Raw genomic sequence first — 22,629 nt, forward strand, 5'->3', positions numbered from 1 at the left:
TTTGAGACCGCTTTAACTGCCCTGGCTCAGTGATAGGGAATCCAGGGAATTGTAGTTTAGTGTGGCACCAGAGCTCTCTGGCAGAGAATGCTAAATGTCTCACAAAACTATAGTTCCCAGGATTTTCTAGCATTGAGCCAAGGCAGTTCACGCGGTCTCAAAGTGGATTAGTTCTGCAGTGTGTTTTGGACCCAAGTCCCATTAAATATGGCAGAGCAAAATGGCGTCCCTTACATCAAATGGGAAAAAAATCAAGCTTTGCTATTGGGAATTTAGACTTTTTTGGGGGGACTATTTTTAAGCCATGGCTGCTTGAATCCATGGATAAGGACTGTATAATATATAGCCCTGATAAAATAATACTGCTTGGCTTCAGTGTGACAGTGGTTCCCAAACTCCAGATGGTTTGGACTTCAGCTCCCAGAATCCCTGACTGTTGACCAAGCTGGCTGAGGGGGGGGGGGCTTCTGGGAGTTGCAGTCCAAAGACAAAAGACAAAAAGGGACCCCTTCCAAATGATTCTGGCAGCAAGCATGACAGAGGTTGCATCCACACTGTGGAAGTAATCCGGTTTCAGACTGCTTTAACTGCCTTGCCTCAATGCTACGGAATTCTGGGAATTGTAGTTTGTTGTGCACAACAAACTGCAATTCCCAGAATTCCATAGCATTGAAGCAAGGCAGTTAAAGCAGTCTGAAACTGGATTATTTCTCCAGTGTGGATGCAGTGCTTGCAGAGAGGTGAGGGAGAAGACTCCAAAGGAGCAACAAGGCGATGCCTCCCTCTTGCACCTCTCTCCCTGCCTCCGAGGCATGTACAGAATGCTGGCTGGGTGACGTCAAAAAGCCTCTCGGTGACGTCACGCCCCCTGAGGAGGCTGCCAGGATGCTGGAGGGAGGGGCTCAGTGTCAGGCTCAAGGGGAAGCCAGCAGCCAGCGCCCCCCGGCTGCTCCCTTATTACCAGCTACATGCGGGGCTTAACCGGGTTTGGAAACCATGGGGAAGAATAAAGGTGAGCCCAAGGGGCTGGCAGAGTGGCCTGGGGCTTGGCAGCCTCCAAGGGACCCCCCTTTTCCCTCCTTTGAGGGCTCTGGAGAGCCTCCACAGCCAGAGGCAGTCTAGCTGAATTGCAAAGAAGCCACTAGAGAAGTAGGGGAAAGTTTGGGCACAGGACCAAGGAGAGCCTTTGGTTCCAGGCTAAAGCCATGAAGCTTTACCCCGCCTTTCTCCCAAGTTGGGACCCAAGGCGGTTTACAACACACACACACACACACACACACACTTCTTGAAAATAATGCCCAAAGGATGGAGGAAACAGCCATTCTTCACTACTTTTGGTTCCCAAATTGTATGCATATATTAACACACACACACACACACACACAATATATATATATAGAGAGAGAGAGAGAGAGAGGGAGTAAAACAGCATTTTAAAAATCCAATCAAAACAAAAAGCTTTCAGGGGGACCTGGGGACTATATAGTTTCTTTAGGGGCATAGTGGGTTTGAATGCAGGGCTAGGACTCTGGAATTGTTGCTGCTGCTGTTGTTGTGTGCCTTCAGGTCATTTCCAGTTTATGGTGACCCTATCATGGGTTTTTTTGGCATATTTTCTTTTCTATGTTTTTTTTTTTTTTTTTTTTGCCCTTGCCATCCTCTGGGGCTGAGAGAGTGTGACTCGCCTAAGGTTCTTCAGTGGCCAAGCCAGGATTCGAACCAGAGCCACGGTGCAGCACTCAAACCATTCTGCCACTCTGGCTTTGGAGACCAGGGTTCGATTCCTGGTTTGGCCACAAAGCCCAATGTGGGACCGTGGGCAAGTCACACTCTCTCAGCTTCAGGGGAAGGCCATGGCAAACCTCCTCTGAGCAAATCTTTGCCAGGAAAACCCCATGATAGCCCATAGTGTTGGACTATGACTCTGGAGGCATGGATGGTGCCATTTTGGTGTCATAAAGAAGACTCATAAAACTGAGATTATTATTGGCATGTATAATGTTACTAGGATAATAGTAATATTCGTTTCAGCACGGGAGCCATCATGGTGTAGTGATTTGAATGCTGGACTAGGACTCTGGGAGTTCAGGGTTCAAATTCCCACTCAGCCATGGAAGCCTGGTGGGCAACTTTGGCCAAGTCCCAGTCTCTCTGCCTAAGAAGAGGGAAATGGCAAACCCCTTCGGAACAGATCTTGCCAAGAAAACCCCGTGAGAAGTTCACATCATGGTTGCCATAAGTCAGAAATGACTTGGAGGCATATGACAACAAGTAGGCACTTTAAACTGAACCTGTTGCAGTGTTTCATTGTGAAGTGCTCCTCTTCACCCATAGACTGTTCCAGGATATTCCATTGTGTTTCACCATCCATTCCAGTGTTAGTTTTTTGTTGAATTTCAGCATCAGAATAATGAAAGCCCAGCCATGGCAAAGGATAGAAAGGATCCAGAGTCCAACAGACGCAATTGGACTTCAGCTCCCATCCGTCTTAGACAGAAGAGCCAATGCTGAGGGATGATGGGAGCTGCAGTCCAACAGCACTGGGAGGACAATGTATTCCCTATACCTGTGGTAGGTGCAAAAATAATGCTTCTAATGAGAGATGTCTCTCTATGTAGGAAGTAACAGATAAGTGACATACAGATGGGAATTCCTCCTGAACAGAAGGTTTAAGTAGAATATGTCCTGGAAAAGGAGGCCTTGTTGAGATGCATGTTTCTTTGAGGCCTCAAGTTGTACACTCCAGTTGCACACTCTAATCCTGACATTCCAGTATATGTGTGCACAAACAAATACACAGGCCCTGTTCAAGGATTTGGTATTCATTTGTGCTCCACACATGAAGAAAGGAGTACGGTACATTAACACCACCAACCTTACCTCACACAAAAGCAACATGACTGAAGGGAGGACACTGTTTTACCTTTGGATGGTCTTTGTATGCGCCAGAAAGCATACAAAACAATAACCAGCTTGTGTGCAGAGCCTACACAGATACAGGCTGTCCTCTTCAGACACGTCACTTTCATATGAGGAGCATGAGAATGGAGGTTGTTGGCACTAGTGCACTCTCCTCCTTGCACATGAATATACATGCTTACCAAATTCTTCAGTAAGGGTACAAGCCCCATCATAAAATGAGATATGAAATGTAGGAAACAAAAGACAATCCTTTATGTAGATAGTCGCAAGCACAGGCATGTTTATCTTGCGTGGAGGAAGCCCATAAACCTTGAGCAGAAATGTTATTGTCTGTCAGAACACCATACAGTAAAATGAAGTTTAAATAAAATACTGACTCATCAGCACTGCTATTACATCCTTAACACCACCTGCACAGAAATGTTCAGAACCAAAGGCTAGCATACAGCTCATGGCCCAGATTTTCACTAGGGAAGGTAGCATGGAATGTGTGTGTGGGGCAAGATAAGGGCATTGCCCTCCCAGATAGGAATGCTTCCCCGCTTCCAAGCTTTTCCATTTCATTGTTGTGGTTACTTTCCCTCGAGTTGACCAACTCATGGCAGTCCTATGGATGAGACATCTCCAAGACTCCTTATCATCCTCTGTTCTGCTTAGTCCCTGCAAACCCATGCCTCTGGCTTCCCTGATTGAGTCCATCCATCTTGCTTGCAGTCTTTGCCTCCTACTCTCTAGCTTTCCTAACATTATTATTTTTTCTAGTGATCCATGCCTTCTCATTATGTGGTTAAAGTATGACGGCCTGAATTTGATCATCTTGGCTTCCAAGAGAATTCTGGTTTGATCTGTTCAAGGACCCAATTGTTTGTCTTTTTGGCTGCCCATGGTATCCTAAGTGCTCTTCTTCAGTACCAGATCTCGAATGCATTGATTTTTTCCCCTGTCTGCTTCCTTTATTGTCCAGCTGTCATATCCAGACATGACAATGGGAAATACAATGGCCAGGACGATTCTAACTTTAATAGTCAGTTGTATCTCTTTACTCCTCAGGATCATTTCTAATTCCTTCATAGCTGCCCTTCCTATTCCCAGTCTTCTTCTTAGTTCTTGACTGCAGTTACCACACTGGTCAATATTTGATCCTAGGTATGGGAATTCTCTGAGTATTTTGATTTCCTAATTGTCTATATTGAATTTATGTATTTCTTTGGTGGTCATTATTTTTGTTTTATGTTCAGCATTAATCCTGCTTTAAACTTTCATCATTGACCTTCCTCCGTAACTGTTCCTGTCTTCTGCCTGTATTATTGTGTCATCCACATACCTTAGGTTATTGATGTTCCTTCCTCCTGTCTTCATTCCTCCTTTTTCTCAGTCTAACTCTGCTTTTCTTATGATGTTTTCAGCATACAAGTTGAACAAATAGGGTGACGGGGCGCAGCCTTGCCTGACCCCTTTCTCTTTTGAGAACCATTCTGTTTCTCTGAATTCAATTATGACAGTGGCCTCTTCTCCTTGGTATAGATATCTCACCAGGACTATCAGATGTAGTGGCACCACCAATTCCTTGAGTGCGTTCCATAGCTTTTCATGATCTATACAGTCAATTGCTTTGCTATAGCCTATAAAACACATGTTGATTTTTTCCCCTGGAATTCAGTTGTGCACGCTATTAGCCACCTTATGTTTGCTTTGTGGCCTCTAGTGCCTCTTCCTTTTCTTAACCCCGTTTGGACTTCTGGAATGTTTTCTAGCATTCCAAAGAGTAAGGCTGCCTCCGCACTATAGAAATAATAAGGTTTGATACCACTTTAACTGCCATGGCTCAATGCTATGGAATTCTGGGAATTGTAGTTGGTTGTGGCATCATCTGTGGTGCCACAACCAACTACAATTCCCAGAATTCCATATGATTGAGCAGTTGCATCACTAGGGGTATTTGGGGTGTGTGGACCTCACCAGATGACACTAATTTTGGAGGGGGGGGGAACATCACTGTTCACATACCTACCGTTTGGCAGAAATGGGCCGTGGCATTCACCTGCTTCCCTTTAAAATGCTTTAAGAGATGGTGGGAGTGTGGCAAAGCTCAGTGGTCTTATGTTTTGATTTGTAATTTAGTAAGAGAAACAGCATAGTGTAGTGGTTTGAGTGCTGGACTATGATTCTGGAAACCAGGGTTTGATTCCCTTCTCAGTCATGAAACCCACTGTGTGACCTTGAGGAAATCACACTCTCTCAACTTCAGGGGAAGGCAATAGCAAACCTCCTCTTAACAAAATATTGCCAAGAAAATCTAATGATAGGTTTGCCTTATCACTATAAATCAGAAATATCTTGAAGACACACAATAGCAACAACAACAGTAACAACAACAACAACAACAAGGGACTAAAACTTTTTACCTCTAGTTGCCCTTCCCTAACTGCAAACCCCAGGATTCTGTAGGATGGAACTGTCACAGTTAAAAGTGGAATCATTGGAGATTTTCAGATGGGGGGAACATGCCGTGAGTAAAAGGCAAACTCCTGGCATAATCATACAATCATACTGAAGATATTCAGACAACATTGCACTCATCCAGGACTCAGTAAATATCCAGAAATGCTCCAGCAACAAACCACTCCTAGGACTTTCCTAGATAAGTCCTGGATGAGCACGACCACATGATTATGACGGGAGTATGCCTTTTATTCCCGGCTTTTCCCCTTCGTCTGAAAATCTCCATAGTTAAAGTGGAATTGTCTAGAGTGAAAAGGTAGTGTGAATGAAAAATACTTCCAATCTATTCAGGCTGCAGGTACATTTCTTGCTATGCTTCCTGTTCCTATGTTGAGACCACTACATTGTTCTTCAGCTGATAGTTCCTTCTCACCCACAACTGGATGGCAGCCAGATCAAAGCTGGAAGGCACCCAGGACAGCATTTGTACTGACTCTTCCCTTTAAAAGATTGCTAGGAAGAGAAAGATAATAAAATTAAAAATGGACCCCATGTGATAGGCTTGGGTTAACTAAAGGTCCTAGCTCTGCAAAGGCTGAAGAGAGTCAATGATCTATATTAGTCTGGACTAACTTAAGTTCCATTGATTACAGTGTGGGGATATGCTAAGTTTGACAAAGTCTGGGTCCAACCTTACGTCAATTGCATCTTCATTGGTAGGGCATCCCCTGTCCTGTGCTCTACATACATTTTGCATTATTGTTTCCTACTGTTAATTCATAAAGTTCAGGAACTTTGCACAGCTATCTGGTTGATACAGTGAAAACCTGCCAATGAGTAGGGAAGGGATAGGTTTATAGACCCTAGCTTGAGTCATGGTCTGATTGTGAAGATGCATCCTTTCCATTTGTTTTATAGGAAGCTGGAGAAAATTTTTCTGCTGTGCTGGCCCACCAGAAACTCAGTCTTCAACATGGTAAGCTGCCCCCTCTTTCCTAGTGAATTAAATGGAGCTTTATGCACCTTTTAGAACAGTGGTGAACAAACTGCAGATGTTGTTGGACCACGACTCCCATCAGCTCTAGGCATTGGACAGGAAGGCTTGGAGGTGCTTTTGAGCAACACCTGCATTAGATGATTGTTCCAAACCTGAAAATGTTTCAGTATTACAGATGAGGAATTATGTGAGTGCAGCACACAGTTTTCCAGCAAACTATTCGGCAAGTTGTTAATTCTCAACTGAGAAACAATAAACATCTAAAGATTTAAGCTCAGAATAACTATATGCTTATCCACCACAGATGTGGTAGTAAGGGAGCTTGTGAATCGCAGAGAAGTTTCTTGAATTATTTTTTAAGTCGCACAAATTTTGCAAGAACTATTTATTTAGAGCTAGCTCTTTTGAACTAAAAAAAATCCATGCTTAAAGGAGGATATTCTGCGTTCTTTATGGCAGCTATTGATTTGCTATTGTGGCAACTAATTGTGCAATCTGAAAATGCAGATCTGGCACTGCTGTACTAATTGGTGTGTGAGAAAGTATTAAACAATAGAATTAACAGTTGTTAACTTTCAGACTGTATTCCATACTGTAAATGAGTTCACAGATTTGTTTGATGCCACTTTTATTGTCATGACATTCCTCAAAGAATCCAAGGAACTGAGTTTTGGAGAGCAGGCTAACAATTATCTTTAGTCTCAGGAGCTTATCACATGGAACCTTACCGTGGGCAAAAGGTTCCTGGAGCGTTCCTGAAGTGTGAGGGTGTGATAGTGTGTCATGCGTCCAAAACGTCATTGAGGCATCCCGCTTCTCCCTGTCAACAAAGCGTTTTTGGAGCAGCCATTTCTTGCAGAACGGAAGATCCCATCATAAAAAAAATGGCTGCTCCGCAAATGCTTCATTGACGGGAGAGAAACGGCACACCTCAATGACGTTTTAGAAGTGCGACGTGCTATCACACCTTCACACTTTAGGAACACTCCAGGAACCTTTTGCCAATGTTTTACTGATTATAAGTGCCTCCGTGTGAAATGGCTATTAACCCAGATTAAATCTATTGTGTAGGTAAGTTCCCCTCTCTGCCATTGTTAACATGGAATATCGTAGAGATCTGAATAGTGCTAAGTTTAAACAAATGCATTAAGTTGAATTGTGGCTGAGTAGAGCTAAGAAAAATTACTTTTTAATAGTCCAGAAAGTAACTTTTCCAAGCTCCGACCTAATCATAGTTCCCATTTACCGTTAAAAACCCCCTCTAATTCATAAACTTCTAATACAATACATACCTATATGCTGGGCTTGGAATGGATCATCCCAGTCCACAGTACAAAGTCTTTCCAGGGACATTGGCACTGCCCTGTGTCCCCCTCTATATTTTCTGTGTGCCTCTTCAAGAAAACACGGGAAGAACACGGAGATGCACTGTTCCTTTTTAGTCTGATTCTTCCCATGGTGGGAAGATACCTGGGTATAGGGTGGCTGACTCAACTGTGCTCTAGTCTGCGGCTGAGAACCTTTAGGGCTGAAGGGTGGGGTATAAATACCATAAATAAATAAATAAATAAATAAATAAATAAAGGAGAGCGTTCTGCATCTAGAACACATTGACTGTAGTCTTGTAGGGTGGTGTTCTCTAAAGATTTATTTTTCATAGAAACAGCGGATGACATGGACAAACCTTTCCTTCGACCCTTTCATAGTATATAGTTATAGTACTACGATTCTATTTTAACTGCTATGGTTCCAGCCTATGGAATCCTGGGATTTGTAGTTTGGTGAGGCCCACATGTGGGACACTTGGCATGCAGAGTATACAGGAGTCTGTCTTTTAGTAGGATAAGAGGTTTTTCAGTGGTTATTCTCTGCCTAGTGAGATCTGTCAGTTCTGCTCAAGCTGGAGGTTTTAGGTAACTAACTGAAACCTCTTTTCCAACTAGGTTTCTTAAGTACTTTTTTAAAAAAATGTCTCCTTCAGAATATTCTATATAGAAATATATTTTATTGATAGGTTTTTATAGTGACTTGATATTTTAATTGATTGTTGGATGCTTCTGTCTAGGTAGAGGCAAGATAATTAAATCTCCCCTACCATTACAGAGTGGTCCCAATCCAGACTGGAGCTACATGTGCCTGTTGTTGTGAGGCTTCATGTTGTTTCTAACTTATGGTGACACTAAGGTGAACCTATTGCGGGGTTTTCTTGGCATGATTTGTCCAGAGGATTTTTTGTCTTTGCCCTAATCTGAGATTGAGAGAGTTTGACTTGCCCAGGGTCACCCGGTGAGTTTCCATGGCCCAGCGGGGATTTAAATCCTGGTCTCCAAAGTTGTAGTCCAATGCTCAAACCACTAAACCGTGTTGGCTCTGGTAAAAAAGGGAAAGAGTGAACTGCATTATGTGATTTAACATATCATGCAGCTTAGCCCTGATGGTCACTCCGATCTTGATGATACATAAAGAAATGGTTCCTGAATCCAGAACTTCATTCTGGCTGGCAGAGGGCTTCCTATTTTGTTATTTGTTGGATTTATAAATCTGGATTTATAAAATCAAATTAATATTGGATTAAATTGTTAAAACCTCAAAATGAAGTGAAATGCTTTAAATCTTACATGTAAATGGAAGTCTTGGTGACTCTCCTTGGTTACCTGTCAAGCTTTGACAATGTCTTCATTTATTTCAGCCTTAATATCAGTGAGTCTCATCCCTTCAAGCCTTTCTCAGAGCCAGACCCAGAAGAGGACCAGGTAAGTCATTGTCTGAAGGGGCAAGCCTTGAGTGAAAATGCCGTTGAAAGAGGGTAGATAGTGAACTTCCTCAGACACCTGATGGTAGCTGGAGAACTGAGATGTTACTGCTTGTAAGGTGTTCACTTACTTCACTTTCAGGAGTGTAGCTCTAGGGGATGGGCAAATGAAGGCATTGCCTTCCCAAATAAGAATTGTGTCCCCTCCAAATGAAATTTTCCCTCATCCCCAAATTTCTAGTATTGCAGGAACTTAAAACGTCAGCTGAGCATTTAGAAATACAGCTAAATAAGGGGCAGGCAAAGTACCAAATGCATATGAACACAGTAAAAATAAAGGTTCTAAGTATGAATGATTTTCAGTGTTTGGAGTGCTGAAAATGTGGGGACTTTTAGAATTTTAACTGTATCCTCTTTTATTGTTGTAATCTGCTTGGATTCCAAGTGATTAAGCAGAATATAAATAATAATAATAATAATAATAATAATAATTATTATTGACTGAAGGGTTATTTTATGGGGGTGGGTGGGACACAGAATTCTTATTTGGGAGGGCAATTCTCTTCTTTCTCCCCCATCCCCTACATCCCTACTTACTTTCACCTCTGGGAAAGAGATTTTGTGAGCTTTTGCCTTGTTTTGGAATGCTGCAAACCTGCAGAGGGATAAAAGAAATGGGTGTGTAGAGGGTGGGAAGAAATATCTCAGCACTGTTGTACCTCCCCAGTCTTTAATCCCACCTGTCCTGTATTAATGAATACTTATGTAACCCAGTGGCTTTGAAACTGAGTTCCAGTGAATACCTAGACTGCCAAAATAAAGCTGCTTCGGGTCTCTTTGGAGGTATGCTATTTAAATGATGCATGGGTCCTAACAGTCTGGAGGTCGCGCCAAAGCCACACTCCATTCCTAAGCACTGGAGCGTGGCTTTGGTGCAGCTTCCGGATTCTTCTGACGCATGTATCATTTAAACAGCATACCTCCAAAGAGACCCGAAGCAGCTTTATTTTGGCAGTCTGTAACAGGCCTTGGGTTCCACAGAAACCCATTAGGAGCTCTGCAGTTAGTAGATCAGTTGTCATGATAGACAAGCTGCCCTCAAAGAATGTCATTGCTCCAGTTGATCTGACACTGAAATGGACAGTTGCAAAGGAGGATTTGGTATATTCCCATGTATACATGCTGCATGTGTGGGGCAGTGATAAGGCTGTACACTTCATGAACTGACTGTGCATTTCAGAATGTGCGCCAAATCCACAGCAACATCCTGGAATGATTGGCTGTCAAGTTAAGGAAGGAAAGAAGGAAGGTAGAAATTAAAGAATTATTCCTCACACTTGGTGAATGTCACATGTGTTTTGTGCTCTGTCAGCCTACCCACCCCCACAGTTTTTGCCTTAATGCTCAGTTTTAAGAACTTGACTAACACAAGTGTAGATCCTCAACAATGTTTTTGGGCTACAGTTCTCAGTATCCTCAACCATCAATGGGGGTGGTCTCCCAGTGGATTCAGTGTGTTGTATTTGAAAAATATAACTTTTCTGAACTCTCAATATACTTTATGCCATTTGGAAGTATAGTATGTTCTGTTTCCAAACTTCCCACAATAGGACTCCACTCTGTAATATTTGGTTACAGTTCCTTTCCGGGGTGTACGTTAGAATCACTTTTATACATTCTGTACAATTGTTGGATAATTTGGTTACTCCTTATGTGCTCAGCAACAGGATTAAGTATAGTTGGCCCTTCATATCTAGATTCTTTATCCATGGATTTAACTATCCATGGTTTGAAAGTATTCCAAAAAGATATAAATTCCCAAAAGCAAACCTGGATTTTGCTATTTTATATAAGGGATACCATTTCACCATGCCATTGTATTTAATGGGACTTGAGCATCCACAGACTTTGGTATCCATGGGGGACGGGTGGGCGGATGAGTCCTGGAACTAAAACCCAGCAGATACTAAGGGTACACTGTACTATCATCACAACTACATGTTTCATCTCTTTGCGACCCTTCCACCAGGGTCACAGGCATTAGTTGGATAGGATGTTTTTCCCCTATCACATTCCAGTGGCTTTGGAGTCTTTTCCCATCCTCTTTCTCTCTTTTAAAGCTGTGACTCTGTACACACTAATCTTGTCTGAAGTTACATCTTCTGTTAAGGGGGAGAATGGCTCTGAAATCATGTGCCTGTGTAAATACATTTTGAGATGTTATGCAAGGAGATATCCGGTACTTCCTTGTGAAGCATTTCTCCCCAGGTTGTGTAATAGCAGCTGGATGGCACTAGGCTGCTGCTTAGCCCCTCCTTGGTCCAAGTAGCCACTGATTGGCTAGATGGGGGCATCAGGAGAGCCCCATTGTGTTGTCACCCTCTTTCCTACACTTTTGTATTCCTTCCTTCCAGGCCTCCTTTATGTTAAATAGGATTTTGGCCAGAGAGAGGAAGAGAAAAGGAGAGCCTCTTCTACCTAGCAGCAAGAATGATGGCAGTGCTTCCCTTCTTTTCAAGGAAATAGATGTAATTCTGTCTAGCCGCCATAAGTAAAGCTTATGAACTGACAGTCCTTCTGAAAGAGGAATAAAACAGTCCAGTATCCTTGCCATCTAACAAATCAAGTCTAAATGGTATCTGCTCAACATTCTTGATGTGATTTCATTTATCCCCAGTTGTTCACAACATCTCTTGGAGAAAAACAATGCAAGAGAATATTCTGGATGTTATGGCAACAAGTAAAACTTATGCTTGCATGTGATTTACTTAACACAGGTTGAGTATCCCTTATCTGAAATGCTTGGGACCAGACGTGTTTGGGATTTTGGATTTTTTTTTTCAATTTTGGAATATCTGCATATACACAATGAGATACCATGGAGATGGGACCCAAGTCTAAACATGAAATTCATTGTTTTTTGTATACACCTTATAGACAAAGGCTGAAGGTAATTTTATAGATAATACTTTAAATAATTTTTGTATGAAACAAAGTTTGTGTATACTGAACCACTGGAAAGCAAAGGTGTCACTATCTCAGCCACCTATGTGAACAATTTTGGATTTTGGAATATATTGGATTTTGGAATTCTGGATAAGGGATACTCAGCCTGTACATTCATTCTTCATTTTTTCAGTTGAAAAAGCTCTTGGTTAAAAAGACAATTAAAACAATGCCAGCTAAAATTTAGGCTGAAAAGCAACAGCAACAATAGTAGTAGAGGTCTTGAACTGTTGTGCAAAGATTTGCATTGATTGGTGCCACAACAGAAAATGACTTGCTAAACTCAAGAGGATACTTCTTAATCTGGAACAGAGATCTAGGTTTTCTGAGGTGATCCAAGGTTCAAATATATTCAGTTTCAAATTCATTGACTGAGAAATTCAGGGAACTGATACTTCCATAGCTTTTCGGTGTTATGAACATGTACACTTTTATATGCACTTGTATGCTTGTGTTTAGAACCCTGAGACTAATACCAGACAGCTATATTGTTCTTCAAAGCAACAAACTTCTGAATGGCATGTTGAGGTCCATAACGGTGTGTTTTTACATGTCTTGCTGTAGCAACTTTAAGGTTAGTAGATTTATTGCAGCCGAAGCTTAACCAAAACATTTTTTATCTGACACAGTGCATTCTAAAATGGGGCAGTTTATGCCACCATGAATCCATTTGTCTTTAAGGTGGTCCAAGACCCTCTCATGTTGTTTTTAGCTGTGTCAAACAGACAAGGTGCTGTGGGACAGTTATTCTTCCAGGCCGTGGTCAGATTATGTTAGCATTCTGTCACTTCAATTGACAAAACCTGCACTAAAGGATGCAAGGAATTGTAGTTTGGTGAGAAGCTGAGTGTTCCCTGGGCAGAGGGAATGTTATCTAACCAGGCTTAGTTTTATATTGTATATCTACCAAAGACTACAGCATTGCTTAACTAGTATTTATTTATTTATTTAATTTATATTCCACTTTTCTCCTGGTATGGGAGCCAACACAGCCAACAAAAATTTAAAAACAAAATGCAAAAAATCTTGTTGTTCTTGTTCACTGCTAGGAATTGAATTTGACTTATGGCACTCTGTGAATGAAAGACCTCCAAGTCACCCTGTGATCAACATCCCTGCTCAATTCGCAAACTGTGGCTTCCTTGGTTGAATCTATCCACTTTTCCCTACTGCCTTCTACTTTGCCTAGCATCATTGTCTTTTCTAGTGAGTCATATCTTCCATTGATATGTCCAAGTACAGCAGTCTCAGCTTAGTCATCTTGGTTTCTAGGGAGAGTTCAGGTTTGGTTTGCTGTAGGATCCATATGTTTGTCTTTTTGGCAGCCTGATATCTATAGAACTCTCCTCCAGCACTGCACTTCAAATTGAGTGGATTCTCTTCTTATCAGCTTTCTTCACTGTCCATGTTTCACCAACATACATAGAAATTGGTAATAGGATGGTATGGATAATGCTGACTTTAGTATTCAGTGATATGTCTTCACAATTCAATATCTTGTCTAGTTCCATTATGGCTGCCCTTCCAAGTCCTAGTTCCTTCTGATTTTTTGATTGAGTTCTGCATTCTGATTAATTACTGAGCCAAGGTATGGAAAATCTTGTCTTAATTCATCCAAAACACACTGCAAAAATAATCCAATTTGAGACCACTTTAACTGCTCTGGCTCAGTGCTAGGGAATCCTGGGAATTGTAGTTTATTGTGGAACCAGAGCTCTCTGACAGAGAAGGTTAAATGTCTGACAAAACTACAGTTCCCAAAATTCCCTAGCATTGAGCCAGGGCAGTTAAAGTAGTCTCAAATTGGATTATTTTGCAGTGGGTTTTGGACCATTGTCTACTTTAAAGTTATGCAAATCATCTATGAGAATTATTTTTGTTTTCATAATGTTCAACTGTAACCTTGCCTTTGCACTTTCTTCCTTGACTTTCTTCAATAGTTGTTCCAAGTACAGTGAGCCTGTGCCATACGCGGGCTCATTATAGGTGGCTTCCAGTTTATGTGGAAGCCACTAGGATGCTGCGTGGCATGCACGAGCCCCATTATATCTAATGAGACTCAAGCATACATGCTTTTTGTCATCCGGAACGGACCCTCCGCGTAAGGCAAGGGCAGACTGTATTTGCTATTTTCTGCTATCCGCATATTTAAAATTGTAGATATTCCTTCTTTCAATTTCCCCACTTCCTTCCTCCAAATCTAATCCATTTTTACTTATGATACAATCAGCATACAAGTTTAACAGCTAGGGTGATAAAATGCAGCCTTGCCTGACCGCATTGCCAATTGGAAAACATTCTGTTTCACCATATTCTGTCCTAATGGTGGCCTTTTGTTCTGAGCAAAGGTTACACATTGGGACAAGTAAATGTTGTGGCTCACCAATTTCTTTAAGAACAATTCATTTTTTTTTCATGATCTACTCAATCAAAGACATAGCTATAATTTATAAATACAGGCTAATTTTCTTCTGAAATTGTTTGGTGCACTGTAGTATCCAATATAGGTTTGCAATATGATTCTTAGTGCCTCCACGTTTTCTGAACCCATCTTACACATTTGGCATTTCTTGCTCCATATCTCTCTGGCTTTGCTTCGCGAACGAAGATTCAGGAAGGACTCATCCCGCGCTTTGTACAAGCGCGTTGGTGACTAAAAAGGCCAATTTGGGATAAACAGGTCCGGTTGCAGAAAGCACAGCAGAAAGTCTCCTTGGGTGATGTTTCCAGGTTGCGGTTCTTTCTGCGTTGTCGTTTCTCTTTGAGGCTCGTTCGGCGTGAGCTTTCGAAGAAGGCTGCAGTGTCATGGATAGTGCGTCTCCATGCCTCCCGATGCGAGGCCAGGGAGGACCATTGTTGGTGATCTATCTGGCCAAGCCTGAGATGTTGTTTCAGGGAGTCCTTGTATCTCTTCTTTGGGGCGCCCCTCTTACGCTGACCCGTGGCGAGTTCACCGTAGAATACTATTTTGGGGAGGCAATGGTCCTTCATCCTAGAAACATGTCCTGCCCAGCGCAGCTGCGTCCTCAATAGCATGGCCTCAATGCTGGTGATCCCTGCTTGCTCGAGGACAGCATATAGGAAAAAAGTAAATACCAAAGTTTAAACATTATTTAGAAATTAATTCTACTAAATCACAAAATTAAAACAGTTGAAAACATATTTAAAATTCAGTTAAAAAGTTAAAAACGTAACACATTGATTGCTGAATTAATAATCTAGTGCAACACAAATAGAATATTTATTAAGATTTATATTCCTCTCCTTCCAACCTATCCTTATGGCTTAATGTATTGTATCTACTTGAGAATGTCATGGCTGCCTATAAGAAAGAGGGCTTCCTTCCAACAGGTGAAGGCAACTCTTGCTTTGAACATAAGATGGAAGTGATCATATTTTCTCCCCCACACAGGAAGAAGAAGACCTTTATATTGAAAGTGAGGTACAGACTTCTAAAATGGAAATACCAGAAGGAAATAGATGGCGGTGGTCACGGTTGCACAGAGAAGTTGAGTTGCAAACCTCTGGAAGTGGGTTACCAACTCCTGAGATAGAGTCATCATCTGAAGCTGATGTTCAGGTTCAGACCTCTTTTTCGAGCATACCAAGGGAAATGGAGGCTCAGGCACAAACATCCTTTCTTTCTTTGCGGTGTCCAACTCCATTTGAAACAGATGCCCACATTCAAACCTCATTTACTGAATTACCAAGAGTACTAGTGGCTGAATCCCAGGTGCAAACATCCCTGCCTTCATTACCTGGTGAAAGGGAGGCCCAGGTGCAAACTTCACTGCCTTCATTACCCGGAGAAAGGGAGGCCCAGGTGCAAACTTCACTGCCTTCATTACCCGGAGAAAGGGAGGCCCAGGTGCAAACTTCACTGCCTTCATTACCTGGAGAAAGGGAGGCCCAGGTGCAAACTTCACTGCCTTCATTACCCGGAGAAAGGGAGGCCCAGGTGCAAACTTCACTGCCTTCATTACCCGGAGAAAGGGAGGCCCAGGTGCAAACATCACTGCCTTCATTACCTGGAGAAAGGGAGGTCCTGGTGCAAACATCCCTGCCTTCTTTGCCTGGAGAAAGAGTGGCTCAAGTGCAAACATCATTGCTTTCACTACCTAGTGAAAAGGAAGTTCAAGTGCAGACATCATTGCCTTCACTACCTGGTGATAGGGAAGTGCAGGTGCAGACATCGTTATCATCGTTACCTGGAGAAAGGGAAGTCCAGGTGCAGACATCACTGCCTTTGTTATCTGGAGAAAGGGAAGTCCAGGTGCAGACATCACTGCCTTTGTTACCTGGAGAAAGAGAGGCCTGGGTGCAAACCTCTCTGCTTTCATTGCCTGAGAACAAAGAAGCCCAGGCCCAGGCCCAGGCCCAGGCCCAGACTTCATTTAGTTCATTTCCAGGATGGAAGTCTTTGAGTAGTTCCCCCCAATCACAACCTTCCTGTCTTGAACTATTAGAGAAGATTGCTTCTTTGCCAATGTTAATTGAGACCCAGATGCAAACCTCAGCTGTTGACTTACCATTTTGTTCAGGAACAGACATGCAAGTGCAGACTTCGTTTTCTGACTATATGTCAGAAAGAGAGGAGACATCCTCCATTGGAACTGAGGCCCAAAATAAGCAGTCACCTTCTGAGTCATCATTAAACATATTATACCCTTTATATGTTGATACTGGGGTGCAAACTTTGCCTGTGGAGATACCACCTGGGAACGACTGGCGTGCTGCACGACTACAAGCTGAGGCCCAGGTACAGACCTCATTAACTTCAGTGACAGAGGAACCTGACACTGTCTTCCAGGGAGAGCTGCCAAAGCTTGAGTTAGAAAAAGAAGAAGCAGTGACAAGTGGACTGGGAGCCCATTTTGCCCTAGAAGAGACGTCTTTCCCACCTGAACTGATTGAAGCGGCTATACAAACATCTGACACTTTGCTTCGGGAATGGGATAAGTGGCACTTACTCCAATCACCACAAATTACTGCACAGGTCCAAACATCAACCCTTGAACTGCTAAAGAAGCTTTCTTTACTATCCCAGATTGAGTCCACTGAACCAAATTCCCATACTGAATTACTAAAGAAAGCTTCTTCTCTTTCAGTGACTGAACCTCTACTTCAGCCTTCAAGTGAATTAATGAGGAAAGCTTCTTCTTGGTCAGAGTGTGGGGCCAAGGGCCAGGCCTCAAATGACGAGCTACTGAAGAAACGTCCTTCTTCAGCACAGATAGTCACCACTTCGGCGCATGACTCTGCAGGAATGCTCTCTGCAGGAATGCCCACAACAAAAAGAACAATTCAGGTACAAACATCTGACCTAGAACTAATGAAGAAGCTTTCTTCTGTGTCACATATGGAAGCTCAGGAGAAGATTTCAGATACTGATTTCCGAAAGTATTCAAGATTGTCATTGGCTGAAGCTGGGGATGAAAATCAGGGTGCACTGAAAGAAAAAAAAGGGTCCCCTGTTACACCACAAGAAGTGGAAGATCAGATACGCAAACGGTATCATGAACTTCCAGAGGTTCAGACATCAGACCCTCAGGCTACAATCCAAGGAGAGTCTTTTTGGCCCTCAACAGTGGACAGTGGGGTACAAACTTCATATGTTCAAATACCATTTGGAAATAAGTGGCGGGCTTCACGCTTGCAAGCTGAAGCCGAGGTTCAGACTGTGGATCTTGAATCTTGTTCCCAATTGCAAAGTAATAAAGAGGCACAAGTGTCCTTGCTTGAAATATGGCAAGCAAGAGACTTGGCAGATACTCAGATGCAGACTTCCAACTTTGATATCACTGAAACTGATGCATTTGAAACAACAGAGTCCCCTCCACCATTAGTTGTGGATAATGAGGCACAGACTTCATTGTTTGATGTTTGGAAGACAAAAGAACCAACCAGTGTCCAAATACAGACTTCTCCAGTTGAGATGCCACCAAAAAGAATTCAGTCTCTACCAAAAGAACAAAACAACACTTTGGTGCAGACCTCCTTTTTTGACATATGGAAGGGAAAAGAACTAGACAATCTGGAAAAGCATACATCTGACAACCAGTTTTTGGAGCCAAAAATTGAGTCTTCTCCTCCATTACACACTGACTTGGAATTGCAAACATCTTTGACGGATGCACGGAGGAAAAAAGAACTAAGGGATACTCAAGCACAGACTTCTTTCCAGTTTCTGGAGCCAAAAATGGAATCTTCTCCTCCATTACACACTGACTTGGGATTGCAGACATCTTTGACGGATGCACGGAGGAAAAAAGAACTAAGGGATACTCAAGCACAGACTTCTTTCCAGTTTCTGGAGCCAAAAATGGAATCTTCTCCTCCATTACACACTGACTTGGGATTGCAGACATCTTTGACGGATGCACGGAGGAAAAAAGAACTAAGGGATACTCAAGCACAGACTTCTTTCCAGTTTCTGGAGCCAAAAATGGAATCTTCTCCTCCATTACACACTGACTTGGGATTGCAGACATCTTTGACGGATGTATGGAGGAAAAAAGAACTAAGGGATACTCAAGCACAGACTCCTTTCCAGTTTCTGGAGCCAAAAATAGAGTCTTCTCCTCCATTACAAACTAATTTGGAATTGCAGACATCGTTCACGGATATATGGAGGAAAAAAGAACTAAGAGATACTCAAGTACAGACTTCTTTAGAATTTCTGGAGCCAAAAATTGAGTCTTCTCCTCCATTACGAACTAATTTGGAATTGCAGACATCTTTGACAGATGTATGGAGGAAAAAAGAACTAAGAGATACTCAAGTACAGACTTCTTTTCAGTTTCTGGAACCAAAAATGGAGTCTTCTCCTCCATTACAAACTAATTTGGAATTGCAGACATCGTTCACGGATATATGGAGGAGAAAAGAAACAGTGGCTACTCAAGTACAGACTTCCTTGCCTGATTTACGAGCAGCAAAGGAAGAACCTCCTCTTGTGTCACAAATGGATGCTCAGGTGCAAACCTCTGAAACTGACATGCCTGTTGAGGATTCATGGCGATCATCACACCTGCAAGCTGATTTTCAACATCAGGCTTCATTGGATCTAGAAGAGAAGACAAACTTAGAGGCTCCTCCTCTGTTGCAAATGGACACACAAGCACAAACCTCCCTTCTTGACCTATGGAAAGCAAAAAAACTAAATCATGCTGAGATTCAAACTTCCTGGATAGATTTGCCAGCATCCACAGTACTTCCGCTCCAACCGCAATATGAAAACCTGGTTCATTCACCCATGCCTGAGAAGGTAGAGTCTCTTCCTGCATTCCAAATCGACTCCCATGTGCAAACTTCCTCTCTTGACATGTGGAAACCCAAAGAACTAACTGATGCTGAGATACAAACATCCCTGCACTATTTGCCACAAACCAGTGAAGTGCTTACAGTCCCAACTCAGGCTGAAATCCCAGTGCAACCACTCACCCTTGGTTTAGCAGATACAGCAGCTGAATTTTCCCTCCAAGATCAAAGTCACACAGAGCAGCAAATCTTGTCTGATGTGTCAAAGCCAATGTCTGTTCAAGGAGGAAGCTCTGAAACTGAATTACCAAAGTCTCCTTCACTATCACAAATCAAGGTCCAGAGCTCTCAGCTTGATATACAGGAAGCCAAAGAACAACCTGATGCCCAGATGCAATCTTCCCATACCACCCTACCAAGTGCCGTATTTGAGTCTCCTGTCTCATCATTCACAGCTGTGTCTCCTGTCACCTCAGGCATGGCCATATCAACTTTGACCTCAGCCATGTCACCTGTCCCCTCAGGCATGGCTGTGTCCCCTGTCCTCTCAAGCAAGGCTGTGTCACCCGTCCCTTCAGGCATGGCCATATCCTCTGTCTCCTCATGTATGGCCATGTCCCCTGTGCCCTCAGCCATGGCCGTGTCTCCTGTCCTCTCAGTCAAGGCTGTGTCCCCTGTCCTCTCAGGCATGGCTGTGTCATCTGCCTCACATATAACTACATCCCCCATTCCTTCATGTACAGCTGTATCTCCTGTTCCTTCCCGCACAGTTGCATCTCCCATCCCTTCACATGTGGCTGCTTCTCCAGTCCCGTCAGTCACAGCTATATCTCCCATTCCATCATATGCAGCATCAGGTACTGCCAGTCCAAAGCGACCACCCACACCTGCATCTCCATATTTAAAAGTGGACCCTGCCCATCTGGATGAGACTAATGCTCCAATACAAAAATCACTGCTTGAATTGTGGACCACAAGAGAGGAAACAGAGGTTCAAATGCAAACTGCGAAGCTTGGCCTTTCCTTTGAAGAAGAGTTCTGTTTATTCACAAAGCTAGAAGAGACCCACATGAAACTTACAGATGTTAAGATACCTGAAGGAAAGAAGTTGGATAAAGTTTCAAAGGTGAAATCAAAAACTCCTGCATTTACTGAAGCACAGGTTCAAACCTCATTTGTTGACATACCCCGGGGAAAGAAATGGCGTTCATCTCGCTTATGTACAGAGGCCCAGGTACAAACCTCGCATCATGATATTCATGTGAAAGATAGGACTCCAACTGTGCATGATCATGCAGTGACCAGAAGGTAAGGAGACTGTTGTGCTGTGAAACAATGTTGTTGAAAATGTTCCATTCTCATTTTGCATCAGAACTTCAAATCTAAAATAAATGAGTTTAAGTCCATCTAGAAATAGTTGCTGGATGGCACCATTTGAGACCATAGGTGGGGAGTATGAATATTTGACAGCTCCCTGTTTAAAATGCTCTCCACACTTGAATCTCAGGGAAAATATTTTAAATTAGCCTTCTCCCTAGCATGCTAAGCTTCAGTGTGCAGATATTTTCCTACTGTCTTCAAAAACTGCACAGTTTTAAAACCTATTCACAATTTACAATTTATTCTCCATAAAATTCACAGGTGGTTATTTTGTTCAGAAAACAATATTGTTATTTTCTGTACAACAAACAAACAAGCTTCATTTATATACCACTTCATACCGCCTAAGCAGTGTCTAAGCGGTTTACAACTGTAACCTAATTGCTGTTTCCTGTTCAGAAAATGCTGTTTTCTGTGCAAAACAATGTTATGCATATTTTGTGCAGAATAAGCCCTCAATTACAGCATCTTCTGTGTAGAAAACAACTTTTTGTGTGCAAGAAACAGTATTATCTGCTCAGAAAATAATATTTCTGTGCAGAATTTGAACAAATGAGTCTGGAACTGCAAAGATTCTGGACAGTCCAGGATTCCTCTCTTCAGGATTCCTCAGTGCTAAAACCCCTCTTTTTATGTGTGTTTGGGTATTTTTAAAGTATTCTTTCCATTCCTACTCTATGCTTTGAGGCTCAGCTGCAGGACAAAACCTTTATTTAGTCTGCCTCTCTGCTCCAAACTAAACCTCAGAGAGCAATAAAGCATTTCATTGCTTTATGGGCCTCTTTGAAGTGAAAACAGGGTCAGGGAGAACACCTACCCTTCCAGTCTGTCATCAGAGGATAAGAGATCTCCCCAGTAAATCACTGAGCATCTCTGAGGCTCAGAAAAGAGGCAGAACACTTGGTGCTTTTGTTAGCCTTTCTGAGCCTCAAGTGTGAGATTTGGGAGCACCCCTGCTAACTAACCATTCTCTAGGCTTTGGAGAAAACCAGGTGGTCAGAATTTGAAAATTCTAGGAAGATCATTCCAACATTGGTCCAAACCATGCTGCTGCAATAACCCAATCTGAGACTGGTTTAACTTGACCTCGCTCAGTGCTTGGGAATTATATTTTATTGTGGCACCAGAGCATTCTGACAGAAAAGGCTAAATGTCTCACAAAACTACACTTCCCAGTATTCCCTAGCATTGAGTCTCCTTGCCCACATAAAAAAACCCTGCCTCTTGCGAATTTGATTAGTTATTTTATGTTGACTTGAGAGATAGCAAAACTAATCTGAAAAAAATGGGAGAATTGTATGGAGGATGCTGGGATGTAATGGGTTGACAATGGCAGCCTGGCTTCTTTGTAAAAATAGAGTGAATAAATGAATCCATTCTAGTTAGGAAGCATTCCATGTGATGTTACAGGTAGCATTCTGTGGACCTGACCTAATAGATTCAACCTAATAGATTCAATCCAATTTATTCAGAGAGTTCATAGTAGTATGAAAGGGACACCCCTGTTCACTTGTCCGGTTTTTGCCTTTAAGAAACAACTTTGATGGGTTCATATGTTGTTCCACAATAAAAAACCTTGTTTGACTGGAAGCAAAAGATGGAAGAAAGTAATGCATATGTGAGCCATAGGAAGCAATGCTCTTCCATTTTCATGTATCTGCATCCTAAAATTGTAGTCTGCATCCTAAAATATGGAGGGATCAAAATCTTTCCTAACTTCTTATTTGATATTACAGGGTGCCAAAGGGACCAAGGAGAACAGCTCCGATGTCTGTGCACTTGCATGTAAAGATGTCTCCAAAGCGGCGAACTAGCAATGAAAGAAAATAGTGAATACTTGGATTTAAAGAAATAAAAGATTACAAAATAC

General features: G+C 42.3%; 1 protein-coding gene across 1 annotated transcript; it reads left to right on the top strand.

Annotated features, from left to right (window-relative positions):
• The first annotated feature begins 965 nt into the window (after positions 1 to 965).
• LOC149309378 (uncharacterized) lies at positions 966 to 22,616 on the top strand. Its single transcript, XM_089532316.1, has 5 exons — positions 966 to 1,012; positions 6,283 to 6,340; positions 9,051 to 9,138; positions 15,532 to 20,687; positions 22,496 to 22,616. Exons 1-5 carry the CDS (start codon positions 997 to 999, stop codon positions 22,587 to 22,589), a joined length of 5,412 nt encoding a protein of 1,803 aa, XP_089388442.1. The 5' UTR covers positions 966 to 996; the 3' UTR covers positions 22,590 to 22,616.
• Positions 22,617 to 22,629: the final 13 nt, after the last annotated feature.

This window comes from Sceloporus occidentalis, unplaced genomic scaffold (assembly GCF_023333645.1).
Source record: "Sceloporus occidentalis isolate IW3139 unplaced genomic scaffold, rSceOcc1.0.p SCAF_7, whole genome shotgun sequence".
Classification (NCBI taxonomy): Eukaryota; Metazoa; Chordata; class Lepidosauria; order Squamata; family Phrynosomatidae; genus Sceloporus; species Sceloporus occidentalis.

Bases quoted from the DNA above. Each gene is read 5' to 3' on its own strand.
- LOC149309378 (XM_089532316.1), top strand. The intron at 9,139-15,531 runs GCCTTGAGTGAA...TCCCCCACACAG, and splicing joins GTCATTGTCTGAAGGGGCAA to GAAGAAGAAGACCTTTATAT. The intron at 20,688-22,495 runs GTAAGGAGACTG...TTGATATTACAG, and splicing joins GATCATGCAGTGACCAGAAG to GGTGCCAAAGGGACCAAGGA.